General features: G+C 34.2%; 1 protein-coding gene across 2 annotated transcripts in view; it reads right to left on the bottom strand.

Annotated features, from left to right (window-relative positions):
* Nucleotides 1-21,804, bottom strand: part of LOC129742353 (serine/threonine-protein kinase 32B) — a 314,888-nt gene that overhangs the window by 272,289 nt on the left and 20,795 nt on the right. For both annotated transcript variants that reach the window (XM_055734247.1, XM_055734255.1), the window contains exon 3: nt 2,233-2,381. In XM_055734247.1, the coding sequence (XP_055590222.1) occupies nt 2,233-2,287 (55 nt within the window). In that variant the 5' untranslated portion in view covers nt 2,288-2,381. The remainder of the gene's footprint in view (nt 1-2,232; nt 2,382-21,804) is intronic.

The following is a 21,804-nucleotide window of genomic DNA, read 5'->3' as shown; positions in this document are numbered from 1 at the left end:
CCTTGGGTCTCAAGTGGACTGGAGACACATATAGAACAGAGGACAACAGCCAAATCGTCAGTTTAGATGTGTCCGGGCTTAAAGGAAAGCGGTATCACCTGGAAGATGTAAGGACAGTGGAGGAACTGCAACTGCCATCTCAAACGCTCGACGTGGAGCAGCTTCAAAAGATAACCCCTACCTACGAGGAATTTCCGTGGACTCGTACACCGATATCCGACCTCGTCTGTTAATTGGAGTGCAACACGCGAACGCGAAGCTGGTTAGAAGGAGTCGAGAGGGCGAGTCTGGTCAACCGATTGCAGTTAAGACCAACCTGGGATGGACGATCTACGGAGGAGTGCCGACGGGAGAGTCGCATAGTATGGTGCACTGTACGTACCACGTTTACGCCTGTGACAACCAGACGGAAGATGACGCTGATGAGAAGCTGGATCGCGCGGTGAAGGACTTCTTCTCTCTTGAGAGTTTAGGAATAACTGCACCCACCAAGACGATGCGCTCAGCCGACGACGATGAGAGGGCACTACGTCTAGGGTTCAGGTCCCTATTCGGGCGCCAGTGTTACTGAACGGGGCTACTGAACGGGCAGTGAACGCACTCAAGTTGATGACAGTTTTGAACAGGGAAAAATAGCGAGAGAAAAGAAAGCGGTTTATTCGGCGGGAAAGTCGTAGGACGAATAACAAAACAACAATAAATTTGCGTTAGGTGTGAAGTTGTTATGAGCAGAACAATCTACTTTTTGTGAAGATTCATCCTAAAAGTACGAGCTTAGACTGAAAGTGCGTACTTAATGCAATAGTGCGAAGTGAAGTGAGGTCGCTTGAGCAAAGGTAAGAGTATTATTAGTATTCTAAGTGCGTTTCGAGTTATTTGGAACCTCTCAATTTAGGGCAATATTGCGGATACGCGCTTGCTAAGAAGACATCTAATTAAGTTGTTTAACCTGATGAGTAGAGGTGAGAATGTCATTGAGAAATGTTAAAAAAAAATTATTTAATTCAGCATTATTAATGTTAAAGGTGGTTAGCGGAAGGCAGCTACGGCAGATACGAATCGAGACAGCAGGAAGCGAATAGGAAAAGTTACTAAACGTGAGATTGAAACATTGAATTTTAGTTCTTTCCATCCAAGTTATGTTTCTATCGTAGGTTTTTAAAACTCGCCGAACTTCGAACGAATAAAGGAGTGGTAAAAAATCGGAAACAAATTTACTTTGTTACCCGTGAAACGCAAGTAACAAAACTTACAGTATTAATGTCTGAGTCAAAAATAGCGGGAATAAGTTGTTTTCATATTTTCTACCACATGCAATATAAAGGCTTTGTTTGTGTGTGGACTCTGTTCGTGTCATTTGTTCAATCTTTTTGCGGTAATATAAATCCGAAACCTCGGTTTTTATGAAAATTAGTTTGGTTAACCAATAGAATTTCCCCACATAATTGGGACTAGTTCATTCGAGTTCATGGCATGAAATTGAATCACCGATTACCTACCTCGGTTATTTCTTGCTTGTTAGAACTACTGCAAGCATCGACCGGATCTGTGATAATTGCTTCGCAACCGGAAGCAGACCCTTAAAATCCTTCCTTTCTTGCTTGCTTCCCATGCGGTGATTCGATTGGCTGGACTCACCTGAATCGGAAAGCTGCTCAACTATCAATGGAAAATCTACAAAAACGCTGAGGAAAACGATTGTACTTATAGTACCAGCTCAGAACCACCCAATCAAGGACGAAATAGTTCGTTACAACTCTCTCTAAATAGGTGAGTGTATGTGTGTTTTTGTGTGAGACTATGTGCTTAGATCGTTGTTGATGTAACTAAGCGGATTTGGGGCAAAAGACAACTACTTCTTGCTTTCGTTCGAACCACTCCAAAATAGAAGCTTTTGAGCACAAATGGGGGAAATGCTTTGGCTCTTAACAACCGCTCCTTTTCAAAGGACTTTGAAGGATCGGGAATCGGAAAATGGCTCCTTTTGGGATGTTTCTCGGTCGGTATCTAACTGGGTAGTCAATTTTCGACAGCCCATTGATGTTGGTTCATTGGCTGTTGGAAACTAAATGCATTTAATCGTTTTCCGGGGAAAGATTTCTGCCTCGAGTTTCTCCACACTTGAGCACACACTTTACTGGAAGGGAAACTTGTGCAGATTTCAACGGTTCTCCACTTTCAACTCAATAGTTTTTTTTTTTATGTTATGTTTTGAATGAATAAAATACTTACCATCTTCATCCGAGAGCAGACTGGAGTCCTGGCGAGATGAAGATGTTACACCCATTGTTGTTTCCAGATGATTAAGCTTATATTTTTATTGATTTCCAGGCTGATTTTCACCAAACTTCAGTTGAATCCACTGATTCCAAACACAAAACCTGAAAAGACAGACAAAATCAAAGGTAAATAACAAGTCTTGCACAAATTTGAAAACATTAACCCTGTCAAAAATAAAATTAAAACATCATTAAAATTTTCATTATCATCATTAAAATTCTTTAATATTTTGACATGTTTGGCAATTTTGAAATTCTACAATTTTGACAATTTTGACAATTTTGACACATTTGACAATTTTGAAAATTTTGACAATTTTGACAATTTTGATTGTCAATTTTGACAATTTTGACAATTTTGATTGTCAATTTTGACAATTTTGACAATTTTGATTGTCAATTTTGACAATTTTGACAATTTTGACAATTTTGAAAATTTTGAAAATTTTGACAATTTTGACAATTTTGACAATTTTGATTGTCAATTTTGACAGTTTTGACTATTTTGACAATTTTGACAATAATGATTGTCAATTTTGACAATTTTGACAATTTTGACAATTTTGACAATTTTGACAATTTTGACAATTTTGACAATTTTGACAATTTTGACAATTTTGACAATTTTGACAATTTTGACAATTTTGACAATTTTGACAATTTTGACAATTTTGACAATTTTGACAATTTTGACAATTTTGACAATTTTGACAATTTTGACAATTTTGACAATTTTGACAATTTTGACAATTTTGACAATTTTGACAATTTTGACAATTTTGACAATTTTGACAATTTTGACAATTTTGACAATTTTGACAATTTTGACAATTTTGACAATTTTGACAATTTTGACAATTTTGACAATTTTGACAATTTTGACAATTTTGACAATTTTGACAATTTTGACAATTTTGACAATTTTGACAATTTTGACAATTTTGACAATTTTGACAATTTTAACAATTTTGACAATTTTGACAATTTTGACAATTTTGACAATTTTGACAATTTTGACAATTTTGACAATTTTGACAATTTTGACAATTTTGACAATTTTGACAATTTTGACAATTTTGACAATTTTGACAATTTTGACAATTTTGACAATTTTGACAATTTTGACAATTTTGACAATTTTGACAATTTTGACAATTTTGACAATTTTGACAATTTTGACAATTTTGACAATTTTGACAATTTTGACAATTTTGACAATTTTGACAATTTTGACAATTTTGACAATTTTGACAATTTTGACAATTTTGACAATTTTGACAATTTTGACAATTTTGACAATTTTGACAATTTTGACAATTTTGACAATTTTGACAGTTTTGACAATTTTGACTTTTTTAACAATCTAAGCTTTTTAGAGCCTCCTCTCTTAAATTCTGTATCAAAATCACTTGACAAAAGCTGTCCTTCCTAGTTTTGTCTTCTAGTTCCTGCAGCCCAAAAAACCCACGAGTTGATGCCATGTCAATTTGCAATATTCAAAAAGACGAGGACGGAAACCTATTTCTTCCAAAGATGTCGAAGGAAGCAGTAAATGTTTTCAATTCGTTTATTTCATTTTATTTTCGAGGGATGCTATCCTGCGACAAAAACTCCAGAGAAACGAGGGGAGGTACAGCGTCAGTAATTGAACTTCGAATCGGACTGTAGCCAGGACTCTCTGGACCCGGAGTGTGCCCGGATGTTTTTGCGTTCCTATTTCCGTTGCTCTCCTTCAAAGTGAATAAATGGTACAGAAAAAAAACGTTAGGAATGAGAAATGAGCAGCAAAAATACAAAATCTAATTTGAACGCCCTGGCTGTTTCAGTGTGGGACTGTGCTGTGGGTTTTGGTCGTGGCCCGCAAAAAAAACGCGAAAAAGGGCGGTTCGGTAATTTGACGTAATTTCGCCGCTGCCGGTTTTATTGGATTTTGCAAGTTTGGAAATTGCTTTGGGGAAACAGAATCGTCGGGGTGGGATGATGGAAAGCCATTAAATTGGAACCAGAATTCAAAAGTGCTCACCGCCAACACGCCACGAAGCACAAATCAAATCTGCACTCCAAATATGCTGGGTTGGATGGCTGCTGTTGGTGATGAGACAGGGAATTCGGATACGGCTGGATGGAAATCCGGGCCCGCTGGAAATGAAATCGATATAATTCATTTAATTCGGAATCGAATCCCGGCACCCGTTTGGTGGTTTTCGCACTATGAATGGCTGCGAAATGGCTCTCGAGCCCATGAATTAACCAAACCCTCACTTCCGCTCCTGGAGTGGGATTTAAATCCCCTCGATAAAGGTTGAGTAGGAAGGAGGAAGTAGATTTTCAGGGGAAAATTAAATCAGTACGATATTGGGAAATATATTTTGAGGCTGGCACCGATTGGGGTTTGTTTTCTTCCCACTAATAGTGTTTTAACAGTAAATATTTTATTACGCATTCGGTGAAAAAGGTCCGCGAGAAAAAAATTATTTATTATATGAGTATGATCAGAAAAAATATTATTGCTTGTGAAGATCAATAGCAGCGAGTAGAGATTTTTGCTAGTTGGAGAAAAAACGAAAAAATGTATGGTCAGATTATGTCACATAGTTGGATTATGTTGCATGGTTGGAATATGTTGCATGGTTGGATTATTTCACATGGTCAGATTTATCATTTTTTTGTGTCAATGTATAGCTTGTAGAAAATTGTATAGAAAAGGGGAACTTATGGTCTATTCTTGTCAAGATCAACATGTGATAGTGTCAAAATGGCAATATCTGACTGTATGACAAATTTCAACCATATAACAAAATGCAACCAGGTGGCATAAACTTATTATGCAACATTATCTGAGCATGCAACATAATCAGTCCATGTGACATGATCGAAACATGTAACATAATCAGACCATGTGATATAATCTGGTAATACATGACCCGACCATGCAACATAATCTGACTATGTGACATAATCAGACAATGCAACATAATCGACCATAGGACATAATCCGACCACAAAACATAATCGGACCATGTGACATAATCCGACTAATCAACATAAACATACTATGCAACATAATCTGACCATGCAACATAATCCGCCTTTGTGACATTATCCGACCATGCAACATATTCGGACCATGTGACATAATTCGACTTTGCGACAGACTTTAAACATCTTTCGAATTATTGTCTAAAACAGTTAATAAACAATTAAAAACAAATGATTTAAATGGCACAACTGACAAATCTAATACCAGAAACATCATTCTACATGTAATGTATATTACAGAAGTTATTTTTATATTTCTGATTGAATTTTTGCATCAGTTCAAGTATATTACGATCTTTAACAGGGTTACAAAATAGAATGAATGTTTCAATACCAAACAAAATTAAAAGTATCTGTAGAAATGACAAAAATATTTATCAATTCATGATCCATTAAAAAAATTCAATAGTTTAAAGAAAGTCTTCCAAAATTTTTTCAGCACATTTCCGGATAATTTTGAATAAAAACTTGGCATAACCCGAGCATTTTATTTTTAAACTGACGACCTAAAATCCGAGCAATCTCCGGGCAAGTTTTGTCGAAACCCAGAAATTACTCAAAAAAATTAAGTTAAAAACTTGTCGACAGATTTTAAATCGTATTTTAGTCTTCCAAAAAATCTTTCATGAATATTTTTGCAAAACTTGCACAACAAATTTCGTTTTGGAGGCATAAGTAAACAAATTTTATAACACAATTGTAAAAATGCGTATGTAAAAGCTTCAATCCATTTTAACAGTTACTTCTAACAGAAGTGGCAATCTAAAAAATTTTTCCCCCGAATCGATTTTTTCAAATTTGCCCAAGAAAAAGTTTTAATATTATTCAACTCTGTGTAATTTTTGTTTAAATACAAACCAAGAATAATGTTTGTTTACATAATGTGTCAATTCACAACATTTAGTTTTTGCATAATTTTGATTTCCTGAAAAAATCAAAAAATATATTGATTACGATATTTTCCACACAAACGTTCGTAAAAAAAAGAGAATAAATCGCCTGCCGGAATTGATTTTTTTTTTGACGTGAATTGATTTTGATGAAACTTGGCCAACATATTTTAGTTTGCAACTTTTGATGAAATTCAATTTTTTTTTCAAAGATACAGCGAAATTTGTAAAGCAATCTCATATTTTCTTTTTTACAGGAGTAGCATTAGGTGAACAGAATTTTTTTAAGCTCGTATCCGACCCGTACAAATCCGAGCTATTTTATTTATAAAGCTGGGCAATTGAATAATCCTGGCAATACCTTGAAAAAAAATTAGGCAAAACCCAGGAAAAACTCAACAAAAATTTAAAAAAATATCAAAACTCATCAACAGATTTGTAATTGTGTTTTTTGTATCCAAAAAACCTTTCATGATTATTTTTATAAAACTTGCTTATAAAATTTAGCTTTGGACACATAAATAAAAAAAAATTACAACAAAATTTGTCTTTTTCTATATGATTTGGCGAATAAAGTGAATTAATCCGAACAAAATATGGGCTTAATCAATGAAATCCGGACAACTGGACGAACCGGACTTGCTCCAAATTTTGTATTAAATATCAGGCCAAACCCGGATAAATTCGGGCAAACTGGCAAGCTTAGAATAGTTGATTTGACCAGTCATTGTACAGTGTACAATCTAAAATCTTCTAATTTTGTGAGTTCTCAATTTTCATAAGAACCAATAATGATTTGTTTGTAAAGCAAAGTCCCAACTAGCTCTCTAATCTTCAGCTATTTTCATTATTTAACCAAGATAACAATTGAAGGTTTGTTTATCAGTACAATCAACATCAACATGACATTCTTTTCAATCCAAAATCAAAAGTAAATATTGAATTTACTCTGTTAGTCAAAAGAATCTTTCTCTACAAAATCATTTAAGATTAATGTCAGCTTGTCAGTCGTCAAAATGTCCAAAAAACCCGGAACAAATTATTTTACCCCTAACATCCGGGATTCTATTTACCTACATAAGCACTGTTCACGAAAAAAGGGGACACGGGTTATTCGATGTTTTTATGTAAATATATTTAGTAGCTAGAATGACGAAATTTATGTTGAAATGTTGGATTTAAAGTTTTCGTTTTTTTTAATATTTAAGCTGCTAGGACAAATTTATTTTCTTGAAGATCTACTAAAATCTAGATGGAAAAATATACCAGGTAACCGAAATAAAGAGGGAGACACTCGCTTGTTGAATTTAAGAAAAGTCTGCTTTCCTTAGAAGAAATTAGCAAAAAAAATTCTCATATACATCACAATATAGCAAAAAAAAATCCTAGTTCGAGCAAGAATAATAAAAAAACAATTTGTTCTTTAAATAAATATTGTTTTTTTTTTTCTTATATACATAAGATCACTTTTTTTTTGAGCTCTTTCGAAAAAAAATGTGAGAAAAATAATGGTGGCTTCTGGAGGATGATTAAACCTTTACCGAATTTGACTCGAGTTGGCAATCTAGTTTGCAATTTTTTAACGTTTTTTTTTAAATAGGACATCCCTTAATTTGATTAAAAAAATATAAATATAAGCAGGATACAAAATTGAAGAGACTTACTGGAAAAATTAGTATAACATATTATTTCTGGCTCATTTATGCTAATTGTGGAGTGGAGTCTCTTATCACATTTGCCCGATAGATTGTCTAATCACTTTACTACTTATAACGTTTATCGACTGAATAAAAAAGTAAAATTTATTGAGAAATGATTTTTCTTAAGTGAAATGTGAAAAAGACTCATCTTTATGACTTTTCAAAGTAATCTAAGCTTTTTCCATCACAAAAAACCATCACAGAATTTCTAGGTAAAATCACAGAATGTCATAATTTTTGTTATCGCAAAAACACAGATTTTTTCGGTCAACTTCGCATTTGCCCGATAGATTGTCTGACCAAACCAATTTACTACTTATAACGTTTATCGGCTGAATAAAAAAAAGTAAAATTTATTGAGAAATACCGAAATTCATCAAAATGTCTGGCCTACGACACGAGGCCACAAAATTTACATTTTTCGTAGGTGCAACAAACTCTACAATTCCAAATATGCAATTAGTCTTTTTTAATCCAACACCTTTTGATTTCAAGTTTCCTTTGAAAAAAGGTTAAAAATTCATTCAATAAATTTGTGCACTTTTTCGACAAAAGTGTAGACCTTTACAAAGATTTGGAAATTGAAAGGTTTAATTCCGCGAGTAATTTTGACTGCTCAGAAAAAAAGTTATGAAAGTTTACTCTGTGTTAATTTTTCCCAATTCTGCAAAAACGAGTAGTTTGACGAAATTTTTTAGAAGTTTTATACCAAATTGAATATTTGATATTTCTCTTCAAAGTTCTTAAATGAATAAAATTTTTAATATTAAATACTCAAAAACCTTCTTCAGTGATGACAGAAATAGTTGCAATGTTATTTGTTTGAATTTCCTAAAATTGTTAGATTAATTTTTTTTAAACATTGTATCTCTGAAAATAAAATATCGAGACAATTCTTAATCTTTGATTTAAGGTAGGGTGATTCAAAATCAGTTTTATTTTTTCGTTTAGATTCCTTGGTCCATCAGCTATCAAGATACATTTTACTCAAAATTGATCAATTTCCCACAAGCCATATCACCAAAATAAGAGCTGATGGGCAAATCTAACAAATGATTTGAATTCACGTCGTCAAATCTTCCAAATACCACCACCAAAGTTGCTGTTCCCTAGTGTAATCGAATTTCACAGAACTTTGAGCAAATTTTCATCACAGAATCTGTGTCACAGAATACAGAACTTTGGAAATATTCATGGATATCACAGATTTTTTCTTAAATTTTGTACGTGTTTCCAAAATTTTAAATTTTATGTCAACGTTAATTTTGTGTTTCTAACTTTGTTTTGTAAAATCATGCTAAGATTGGTAATGTTAATTGATTTTTGTAAAATGAAATGGGAAAAAGACTCTCATGACTTTTCAAAGAAATTTATACTTTTTCCAGCACAGATTTTTTAGGCAAAATCACAGAATGCGGAAAATACTCAGATTTTTTTTTTTGGCAAGCTTGCTTGGTACAAAAGCCAACACTACGGAAAACTCGAATAAATTTTGTCAAAATGGCTCTTAAGGTCACAATCAAAGTTGTGCGAAAAATGGTTATGTTGAAATATAAGCTTCCGAAAAAAAAATCAAAAACAAAAATCTTAAAAAAGTGACAGTTCAACAGATGCATGAAAATTCAGATCTTTGCACCTTGTATTTAAAACATTCGTCAATTTTTTTTGATAAAATAGATTTTGTAATAAAAAAAATATGACGAATGCTCTAAGGACAATGTATCTGTTTCATTGTACACCTTTTTGTGCTTTTTCAAACTAAGTTTTTGAATTTTTTCGGAGATTTAAATTTTACTGTAAAAAATCAGTAGTCTCAATCTGATTTGTTTCTTAAATTCTACAATTTTTCGAAATCGTCCTAGTAAGTTAAATTTCATGGAAACTTTTTTCAGTTCATAAGCAGAAGTAGTAGAAATCTCAATCCGTTTTGAAGGAAGGGCAGAGAATAGCAGACGGCCTATCTATTCATTTTTGGATTGTGAGCGTATACCAAATCTAAAACGGTGCATATTTTTTAGATTTTCATTCCAACTTGTTTAATTATTATGAAATTCAATTTGAGTTATGGAAAAAAAAAGAACAGAGATGCAAACGTTTAACAAGTTTAGCACTATTTGTTCGTGAACATTCTTCGTTATAGTTCATCAAAAATGTTTCTTACACTAATTTGAACTTGACCTCAAAAAAAGGTGAATGGTTTTGTAGTCACTTTGCGGCCATTAACTATTGTGTAAATTTTCCTGGCTCTAGAAAATTGAGGTTTTTTTGTAGCCCAACTTATCTAAAATTTTACTAAGCTTCCTCCGTATACTAAAACCTGCTCATTTCACCTTAAGATATGAAAAAAAAAATTCAGAAGCCTGAAGCCGCTTCGACAAAATCTAGGTGAATTTAACCCCATCGACTTATTTGGAGATTTCTTGTCTTTTCCAAAAGTCTTTCCTTTAATTCCCAAATCATTTATTACATTTACTTTCTTTAAAATTAAAAAAAGAAATGAAAAAAGAAGTCTTTTGCTTTTGTTAGAAAAACGATAAAATTTGAAGAAAAAAAATTGTCACTCAATCGTTACTCCACACCTTAATTGACATCAGCCACGAACACCTACAATAAATTTAATTTTATCTACCTAACCAAACACACGACATCAACCTGAATGAAAGCACTAATGAATAAATCGTTTCCTTTTTGAAAGGATGAAGTTCGGGAGGGGGCCCGAATGTTTGAGAAACAAACTCCAACGGCCATATTTTGGATGGGTAATTTTTCCGTAGGTACAAAACGGCAGAAATGAGGACATGATCCTGCAAAAAAACACACACACGAAACCAAACCATTTTGGATTCCTCCCGGTGTCGGAATAAAAGTGGGGGTACGCACAAATCCGACAAAAAGTCGACCTCGTTTTCGCAAATTTGTCTTTTCAATTACCACATAAAATTTTACGATGCTCCACACCAGCCAGCCAGACAAACAGACCGAAAGCGCTCTCGTCGACTGGTACATATTTGGATGAACTTTCTTCCTCGAGGATACTTCCGGTACACTCAGAGTTTGAGATTTGAGATTAATAAAAATTTTAAAATTTAATTTCTTGATCTAGTGGTTTTCTTTCAATAACAGATTAAAAAAAAATAAATAAAAAACTTTTTTTCGCAATTTTTTTATTTGGGGTGCTTGAAATGGGTTATTTTTTTATTTTCCAAAAGTTCCCAATAGCTCCGGAAACTGAAAGTGGACAAAATCGGTTGTCCCGGGGCCGTAAAAATGGGTAGGTACGTTTTTATTGGAAGCCGGTGATTCCTTACGAAATTACCCTTCCATTTTATGAGGGGAGCCTCCTCGGGCACCGAATTTGGCCACCGACTCGCCAGGTTCTTGAGAACCTTTCTGCTTCCCTGCATACACATTGTAGAGGTGACGCGCGTGTTTGTGTCACGATATGGTGATGATAATGATATGGCCCCCGGACAACAACGAAGACGACGACAACACGGAACGTGACAGTGTTGCCATGAATGGGAGGGCCATCAATGGATCTCTCCTCACTCTGTGAGCTGGGTATCTTGTGATTGTACCCAAACGATCCGGGGAAGGTTCAACGAGCGTGTCAGTTCAGTCAGTAAGTACGCTAACAACATCTTCTTTTTTTTTTTTTTTGTTGCTTATGTCAGGCACTCCCCATAATAGACATGTGGGGGGGAAGGTGGACAGTAGCGAGAATGATGGGGTAGTTGTTGATATTGATATTAAGCACGTGACATTTTGCTTTAGAGTTGCTGGGAATGTTTTTCCAAATACAAACAGAACGTTTAGAAAATGAACGGAAAAATTCATATGTTGACAGAAGAATGATTGGATATTCCAAAACACATAGTAAATGTTCAATATTTTTATATATTTGATATTAAAACAAAAACCTAAAGTTTACAATACTCTTAAAAAAATGTTTTTTTCTAACATTGACAACTAGTACGAACTTCTTAAAACCTCAAGGTTTGAGAAAGTTTGACGAAATCACAGAAAAGTCTATAACTTCACAGATACTTGACCAAATTTTCATCAAATCAATCATCTATGTCACAGAACACAGAGTTTCACAAATAATCACAGATTTTACCGATGCTGTTTTCATCACAGAAACCACCACAGAATTTCTGGGTAAAATCATAGAAAGTCAGATTGTTTTTTGAAAAAACACATATTCCTGCTTCAATAAAGCACAGTATTTTTCGATGGATCTTAGTTCTGATGAGTAGGCAGAATTTATGTTCTTGGATACAAAAGTGACTGCTTTGGCTTCATATTACTTCAGAATATCCTTTGAATAGAGGAACGAATGAAAAAAAAAGTCGAATTGGGGCAGAAGACCGACGTACAGCTTAGTTTGGAGTTTTAACTGACCAAGAATGCAAATCCAGCTGCAAAGAACTTTAGAAGTAATGTTAAGTTCGCAAACTTGATCACAAAAAAGCAACAATTAGAACGTAGTTTTGCAGCTGGAGCAAAAACTGTAAACCGTTTTTTTACTAATTGACCGTTCCAATCCAGAAGTGCGCTAAAATCACAGCTGAATACGTATAAAATGCTGTAAAAATTATATTATTTTTTACTCGCTGATCTGTTGTGATGAGAAACTCCTTTAAAAAAAAAACAAAATGAAATGAATTCATGAAATCTGCAAATTTGCATCATTACTTTTTTTTAAGGACGCACCCTGAAGGTCAGAAAAAAAGTTCCCAATCAGACCTTGTAAATTGAGGTGTTAATTTGACACTCATAACCTAACCCAATAACCTCCACAGCCAAATTTACGATTCTAAAACAATATTCCCTTACAACACTTCAGTTTTCCGTGATTCAATGTCTAGGAATTTTTAAAACTATACGTTGCAAACAAGGATATATTTTTTTCAAATTTTTAAAGATTATGACCACAAAAAATGTAAAAAAGGGGTGTAAAAACCGTACTTTTCAAACAACCAATTATAAAATCATTACTCGTATTCAAATATTAACCATCAGATTCCAATTTTGGTTCATTTGCTCGATTAGTTCTCAACAGAAAATTTATGAGATCCCACCTTCCCTCTTCCTATCTTCTTCTCGAAGGAGAGAGGAATCTCAAATCAACAAGAAATATTTTTTATTCTCAAATACCCTGCTATGTCGAGTGCCAAAATTTATAAAAGGGAAAAATTCTGCAGGTGAATTTTTGAGGATGCGAGCCCGCTTTTACAAAAATGGGAGAGGTTTTCGTAAACTACAAATCATCTAGCTATGCCTAAGGTTGCCAGAATTTTTTCAGCACGTATCCAGGCAATTTTATATATAAACCTGACAAAATCCGGGCGTTTGGTTCAAAATAGACGACCAAAAATCCGGGCAATTTTGGCAAAATCCAGGTATATCTCAACCAAAATCAAGTAAAAAAATGCAAACAAGAGTTCTTCATCAAAACTCATCGCCTGATTTTAAATCGTGTTTTGGGCTTCCAAAAAAACTTTTTCGATTATTTTTAAAAAACTTGCTCAAAAAATTATGTTTTCTAGGCATAAATAAAAAAAGTAACAGCCCAATTTTTTTTGTTGGATTTGCTAAATGAAGTGAAAAAATCTGGGCAATATCCAGGCACTTTTTGAGGAAATCCGGGCAACCGGGCCGGGCCGGACTGTTCCTAAATTTTATATCAAATATCCGGGCAAACCCGGATAAAACCGAGCTATCTGACAACCTTTGCTATGCCAAAACTCGTTTTATATCAATTTTGATGAATCACTCGGAAATGTTTTGAATGGTGTCATGCTTAATGTTGGTTGTATATGGGCGCCACTTTTTACAAAATATGGGAGGGATCGTTATTTCAATAACACAATAAACTATCTAATTAAACGAACAAAAAATATCCGTTTTTGAAAGTGGAAAAAGTCATTTTAAACAACATTTTTTTCCACTTAATCGAAAAATGTAACAAACTTTATAAGAAACACTACGAAATTTGTTTTCCTTGTTTACATGGGTGGTGCATTTATCTGATATGAGAGCTCTCATCAATTAAAATTCAAAGAGTGTCTCAATACAATATATAATTCAATTTTAGCAAAACTTGTTAGCTAAATCAATAAATCTCATGAAGTCATAACAATTACATATGCTCATTAATTCGAAAATGTTCGATGCTTCGAAAAAAATTTCCAATTTTATCGTATTTATTTTTATGGGGCCGTTCAAATATTACGTAACGCAATTTTTGAACATTTTCAACCCCCCCCCCCCCTCCCCCCTACGTAACACATTCGTCTCAGAATTTTTAAGCAAAATCCACAAAGCGTAACAAGCTGCTATACCCCCTCCCCCCCCCTTAAAGCGTTACGTAATATTTGAATGGTCCCTATTTTGTATAGGGGCCCCCTTTCACAAAAACGGTTACAAAATATTTTAAATAATCTCATGCATGCCATCAAATCCTTCATTTTGTGCCGAATTTAAAACAAATTTGTTTGAAAATCGTTCGAGTTCTGTAAAATTTAACAATGAATTTTTAAGGGAGTCTCCTTTTTTTCAACAAAAGGATGTTTTCAAACAACCACTCGTTCAAATGTAACAAAACCTGCCAACCATAATTAATTATTTATTTATATTAATAAATGGGGATTTTTTTCACTATCTGACAATTTGCGCCGCGGTCTTTAGATCTTGCCCAAAATTGAAACTTGGGTTCATTTTTATGACTTAAAAACACATGTACCGTCAACTGGGGGAACTTTGATCAGCGGGGTAACTTTGATCAAAATGAAATTTTTGCAGATAGTCATCATTTACTAAGTAAAATGTAAAAATATCTAAAAACTGTTAACAACATTTGATAGCTTATAAATTGAGTTGCAAATAAACTAAATTTTGTTTTATTAGGAAATTTTGTATATTACTTAAAATGTAATTTTAAAATCTTAAAATATCTGGTATTCTGAAGGCTCTCAAACAAACATATCTTCTGATAAAATTTAAGCATCTAGGAGCAAATGGGTTGTTTAATATGAAAGTTCAACTTTTTTCTTGGTTGAGGTATAGTTTATGTGTTATTTTTATGGTCATTTGATGATAACTTTTTAGGCCAAAAAAATAATGAGAAATTTTTATAATTTTTGCCCCTAAATGTATGCAGCAACATTGCCCATCTCATGAGTAGGGGAGAGTGGGGATACTTGATCCCCTTTTCTTATTTTCACCATATCTTTTTGGAAAAATTTAGCAACTCGCACTCTTTAACATTTTCTGACAGCGTGTAACTTCAAGTTTCTATGCTCCTAAAATTAGAACGATACTTGAACCCATAGATGAACTAGAAGCATTTTCGTGGGAGTAAAAAAATTGCGATACATATTTTTGAAGTTAAGGGAGACTTGATCCTTTATTCAGGAAGCCCTAATCCATGGAAACAATCAAACAAAATCCCAAGATAGAATATTAATTGACTATTTTGGTCATGTTTGTTCTCATTTCACAATCTATAATTGTCAGAAAAATAATTCTATAGCTTATTCTCGACCCTTATGACATTGCATACTTACGAGCACAATTTTTTATAAACAAGAGAAAATCAATTATTTTAGCCCTTTTCTTCAGATAATTGATGGATGAATATTAGCTGTTGGATAAATTTTAGTAATCTCGTAATCAGCAATGACCACGATCTATTGAGAAGAGAAATATACCGGGATCATTTGTACCCATATATTAGGGATCAATTGTACCCAAAATCAACATTTTAGAAAACTTTTTCTGAAAAAATTTGGGAGTTTTCCATCGCTTTGAAAATATTGTATTTTGAAGTTCATTTTACACTCGAAAGGTTGATGTATTGGAATAAATATTTTTGTTATAATATTTCCTTCTTAAGAACATTTTAAAATGACGAAAAAAGATCTTCAAGTCACATTCAGTGAAATTTTTCAAACAAAGTTCAATAACCCAAAAACTTATTTTATTAAAAATTTTTTAACTTCAACCATGGCTGTTTTGTTCCATTTGGCACATTTTTCTAGAACATTTGATTTTTTTACGACATTCCAGTTTAGAGATATAGCTAAGGAATCAAGTATCCCCAGGGATCAAGTATCCTCATTCTCCCCTATGTATAGGGTCACCAGGTTTTAAACTTAATTTAACTCTAGCTGTCTAAATTAAGGTTGCCAGGTTGCCAGGTTTTATCCGAGTTTGCCAGGATATTTAATACAAAATTTGAGAAAAGCCCGGCCCAACCCGGTTGCCCGGATTTCATTGAAAAAAGCCCGGCTCCTGCCCGGATTTATTCGCTTTATTTGCCGAATCACACAAAAAAAAAACAAATTGTGTTGTTATTTTTTTTTTATTTGTGCGTTTAAAACGAAACTTCTTGAGCCATTTTTATAAAAAAAAATCAAGAAAAGTTTTTTGGAAGCCTAAAATACGGGGGAAAATCTGCTGATAGTTTTTTTCAGTTTTGTTAAGTAATTCCTGGGTTTTGACAAAATCAGCCCGGATATAACCCAGATTTTTTATGACAATTTTGAAATCAAATGCCTAAATTATGCCAGGTTTTTGATGAAATACGTGTTGGAAAAATTCTGGCTACCTTAGGCTTAGTGAATACAAAAAAAAATGGATTTCTGTCTGCCTGTCTTTCTGTCTGTTCTCTATAGACTCGGAAACTACTGAACCGATATGCGTGAAACTTGGTAAATAAGTGTATTGGAGACCGGGGAAGGTACCTATTATGGTTTGAGACCTCCTCCCTTCACAGGAAGGGGGGGGGGGCTCCCAAACAAAAGACAGTGTTTGCATAACTCGAGAACCAATCAAGCCAATTGTACCATATTTAGCATGGTGATTTAGAAACCATTCCGGTCCTGGAAACGGTCGTATACCAAATTTCACATTGATCAGATCAGTAGTTTCTGAGTTTATATGGAACAGATAGAAAGCTAGACAAAAACTCATTTTTATATATGACCGGGCTTCGACCAAATTGAGTTGAGCGCCATGAGAAAATTTGGAAAAAATTAATCTCGTGTAAGTTTTATTCTAGATAAATAAAGCGAATATAATTGACTGGAATGATTTTTTGTTATTATTAAAAACTATCGATTCTGTTTCAAAAACATCAAGTGTTTAGTTCCTATATAGATGAAAATATTTTCATATTAAATTCAAGTGTCTCGAAAAAAACCTGTTGGTGGTCAGTTCAGTCTGGACAAATTCCGAGGATTTATAGATGAATTGACCATTCTACTCTAAATCTTCGATACTTGAAATTAGATTTATTTTTTCATTTATTAAGTGAAATATGCACTTATTAAGCATTCAAACTAAAAATATCCAATTGCTCTGACACATTTTGATCCTTAAAGATATAAATTTTTACTGAAATATGATAAATAAAAATAACTTAAAAATTGACTTGTACTAAATTGCTTTTAGAATAAGGTTGACAGGTTGCCTGTTTTTATCCAGGTCTGCTCGGATTTTTTATACAAAATTTGGGAACAGTTCGACCCGGCCCGGTTTCCCGGATTTCATTGAATGTAGCACAGATTCGGTCCGGATTTATTCACTTTATTTGCCAAATTATTTGAAAAAACAAATTGTGTTGTAAACATTGCACTGATTTGTCCGGCCCGGATACGTGCTGAAAAAAATCTGATTTCTATTTTAGAAACGAAAGATTCTATAAATTATTTTGTCACTAGAATGCTCAAATATTGCTTCCAACAATGTATACTTTGTAGAAAACTGCAACATGTATTAAATTTTTAAAAAGTTCTGAAATAAATAAAATTAAATTATTTAAATTCTATTTTATTCACTTTTCCAAATTTTCAAGTTAGAAACTTGGAGAGATTCAAACTCCGAAAAACTCTTTTTTCCGTATTTTATTTGCCAATGGTCCTCAGCACTGTAAATTTTCAAATCCAAAAAATAATAAAAATTTATCCTGAACCATTCGAAACAAGTTAAAAATTTGCAAAGTATTTTAATTTATTCATCAAATTTAGAACAGTACTCACAACCCACTTTTTAATAGGTTGTTGAAACTAATAAACATTCGATATTTTCTTGAAATTTCTTATATTTCCAGGGTCTGAAGCAGTTGTAACATTTTTTCCGGCTTCAAAAGGGGATAAAAAAATATGAAGTCGTGTCCGCTTAATTGCTTAAATTTCATGTTTTATTTGAGACAGTTAACCATCTTTGGGGCATTCGTGTCTGCCCTAGCTTTATTTTATATATTATTTTGTTTAAAAAAAAGCACAAATCATTTAGCCATCGCATTGTAGTGATGAAATTAAAACCCCTCAACCATTTTGAAAACAAAATCTGAAAAAATAAAATTCAGCGAAAAAACCTACAGAATATATTAAAACTCAAATTCTGTTGATTCTGTTCATTTTGTTGAAGTATTCCACATAAATAAGTTCAAACTCTTCACCATCGCGTAAAGACTTCGAAAAATGTCGCACCCGCTCTTTGGAAGGGTGTCAACCTTGTCAACCCACTGCTGGCTGATCAAAGGACAATTTTCATTCAATCGTAGTTCCACCATTCAGCGGGGAAAAGAGGGAGGGGGGGGGATTTCTATTCGAAAGCCCAGAACCTATGTATGTTGTTTAGTGTACTAAGTTTACTCTAACAGAGAGTATAAAATTGAGCTGACGATGAGAGAAGCGCCTTTGATGTGGTAGGCAGTGGTTTGTCACGATTGGGTAGTTACCAGGTACGAGGTTTTTTTTCTAAATAAATGAAATCTGCGAAGAGTTATTTTAGGCTTACATTGCTTATTTAGAAAAATATTTACTATCCGAACCCAAAAAAAATCAATTTCAGAAGAACTATAAAAAGTTTATTACAATCAGAACTGGATCTGCAGGATTTTCAACTGTTAGTCCTATACGAGAATGGAAAATATTACCAGGATTATTGTAGCGATAAAAAAAAGGTTTAAATTGTCAGCTGCAGAATTGTTTCAGGTCATATTTTTGTGTCCCCGGAAGAAACAAGCTTACAACAAAACTCTCCAACCAAGCCACCGGGGATTAGCAAATCCACAAATTATCTGCCGCATTTCGTGGCTCCGGACCGCAAAGTGTATATGAGATAACACACACAATTCCGTCGTGTAGCATCCGGCTTAAGCGAGAATCTGTAGAACGGAGAAACGTTCATAATTCATCAGGAGGTACACCGGTGTGGTTCCATTGCCTCAGTTCCAGAGTACATTCATTGCTCGTTGTGAGTATAATATTCTGGGGCAATCGTTGTGACATCAAGAGGGAAGAAACATTTCCCAGAACCCACCCTGGGAAGCTTTCGGAGGGCAGCCACGCATGTATAGAACAAATACCAAGATTACTTATCACGTCACAAGCATTCAGCACCACACAGTCTTCGTCTTCCGGAAGCAGCCACCACAACAAGCTTACAGGGGCACAGAGAACCACAACCTCCTTTTCCTGTGGTCTCTCTTGATTCCTTCAAACTTGGCTCCCCCCAAAAGTTGCCGTCATTCCACTTGAAGCCCACACCCATTAGGGTGGCCAAAAATGGTCATGTCGAATAGGAAAAAAAACGACCTCAAATATTCTGTCTGCGCTTATTTACCAAAATTGGCATCATCTCAAAACAAACAAAGCAGCAGCCTTTCAAAACTGCGCTTCTTCAATTCGTCTTATTTACCGGAATTGGCATCATTTTAAAACAAACAATGCAGCATTTTTTTAACCTTTTAACTGGAATCACTTCAAAACAAACAAAGCAGCAGCCTTTCATAACTGCGCTCCTTCAGTCCGTCTTATTTACCTGAACTGGCAACATTTCAAAACAAACAAAGCAACAGATTTTCTAATCTGCGCTTCTTCAGTCCATCTTATCTACCGGAACTGACAACATCTTAAAAAAAAATACAAAGCAGCAGCCTTTCATAACTGCGCTTCTTCAGTTCGTCTTTTTTACCGGAATTGGCATCATTTTAAAACAAACAACGCAGCAATCTTCTAAACCTGCGCTTCTTCAGTTCGTCTTATTTACCGGAACTGGCATCATTTCAAAACAAACAATGCAGCAGCCTTTCAAATCTGAGCAGTCCATCTTATTTACCGGAACTGACATCATATTAAAAGAAACAAAGCAGCAGCCTTTCTAATCTGCGCTTCTTCAGTCCGTCTTATTTACCTGAACTGGAAACATTCCAGAACAAACAAAGCAACAGCTTTTCTAATCGGCGCTTCTTCAATCCTTCTTATCTACCGAAACTGACTACATCTTTAAAAAAAAAGCAGCAGCCTTTCATAACTGCGCTTCTTCAGTTCGTCCTATCTACTGAAATTGACATCATTTTAAAACAAACAATGCAGCAATCTTTTTAACCTTTTAACTAGAATCATTTCAAAACAAACAAAGCAATAACTTTTCTAATCTGCGCTTCTTCAGTCCTTCTTATCTACCGGAACTAACAACATCTTAAAAAAATAAAGCAGCAGCCTTTCATAACTGCGCTTCTTCAGTTCGTCTTTTTTACTGGAACTGGCATCATTTTAAAATAAACAATGCAGCAATCTTTTTAACCTTTTAACTAGAATCATTTCAAAACAAACAAAGCAACAACTTTTCTAATCTGCGCTTCTTCAGTCCTTCTTATCTACCGAAACTGACAACATCTTAGAAAAAACAAAGCAGCAGCCTTTTAAAAACTAAGCTTCTTCAGTTCGTCTTTTTTACCGGAATTGGCACCATTTTAAAATAAACAACGCAACAATATTCTAAACCTGCGCTTCTTCAGTTCGTCTTATTTACCGGAACTGGCATCATTTCAAAACAAACAATGCAGCAGCCTTTCAAATCTGAGCAGTCCGTCTTATTTACCGGAACTGACATCATTTTAAAAGAAACAAAGCAGCAGCCTTTCTAATCTGCGCTTCTTCAGTCCGTCTTATTTACCTGAACTGGCAACATTTCAAAACAAACAAAGCAACAGCTTTTCTAATCTGCGCTTCTTCAGTCTGTCTTATTTACCTGAACTGACTACATCTTTAAAAATAAAGCAGCAGCCTTTCTTATCTGCGCTTCTTCAGTCCGTCTTATTTACCTGAACTGGCAACATTTCAAAACAAACAAAGCAACAGCTTTTCTAATCTGCGCTTTTTCAGTCCTTCTTATCTACCGAAACTGACAACATCTTAAAAAAACACAAAGCCGCAGCCTTTTTAAAACTTAGCTTCTTCGGTTCGTCTTATTTACCGGAATTGGCATCATTTTAAAACAAACAACGCAACAATCTTCTAAACCTGCGCTTCTTCAGTTCTTCTTATTCACCGGAACTGGCATCATTCCAAAACAAACAATGCAGCAGCCTTTCAAATCTGAGCAGTCCGTCTTATTTACCGGAACTGACATCATTTCAAAACAAACAAAGCAGCAGCCTTTCTTATCTGCGCTTCTTCAGTCCGTCTTATTTACCTGAACTGGCAACATTTCAAAACAAACAAAGCAACAGCTTTTCTAATCTGCGCTTTTTCAGTCCTTCTTATCTACCGAAACTGACAACATCTTAAAAAAACACAAAGCCGCAGCCTTTTTAAAACTTAGCTTCTTCGGTTCGTCTTATTTACCGGAATTGGCATCATTTTAAAACAAACAACGCAACAATCTTCTAAACCTGCGCTTCTTCAGTTCTTCTTATTCACCGGAACTGGCATCATTCCAAAACAAACAATGCAGCAGCCTTTCAAATCTGAGCAGTCCGTCTTATTTACCGGAACTGACATCATTTCAAAACAAACAAAGCAGCAGCCTTTCTAATCTGCGCTTCTTCAGTCCGTCTTATTTACCTGAACTGGCAACATTTCAAAACAAACAAAGCAA

The sequence above is a fragment of the Uranotaenia lowii genome, chromosome 1, assembly GCF_029784155.1.
Source record: "Uranotaenia lowii strain MFRU-FL chromosome 1, ASM2978415v1, whole genome shotgun sequence".
NCBI lineage: Eukaryota > Metazoa > Arthropoda > Insecta > Diptera > Culicidae > Uranotaenia > Uranotaenia lowii.
Note: the sequence above shows the minus strand (reverse complement) of the source record. Positions and strands in the feature narration are given on the sequence as shown.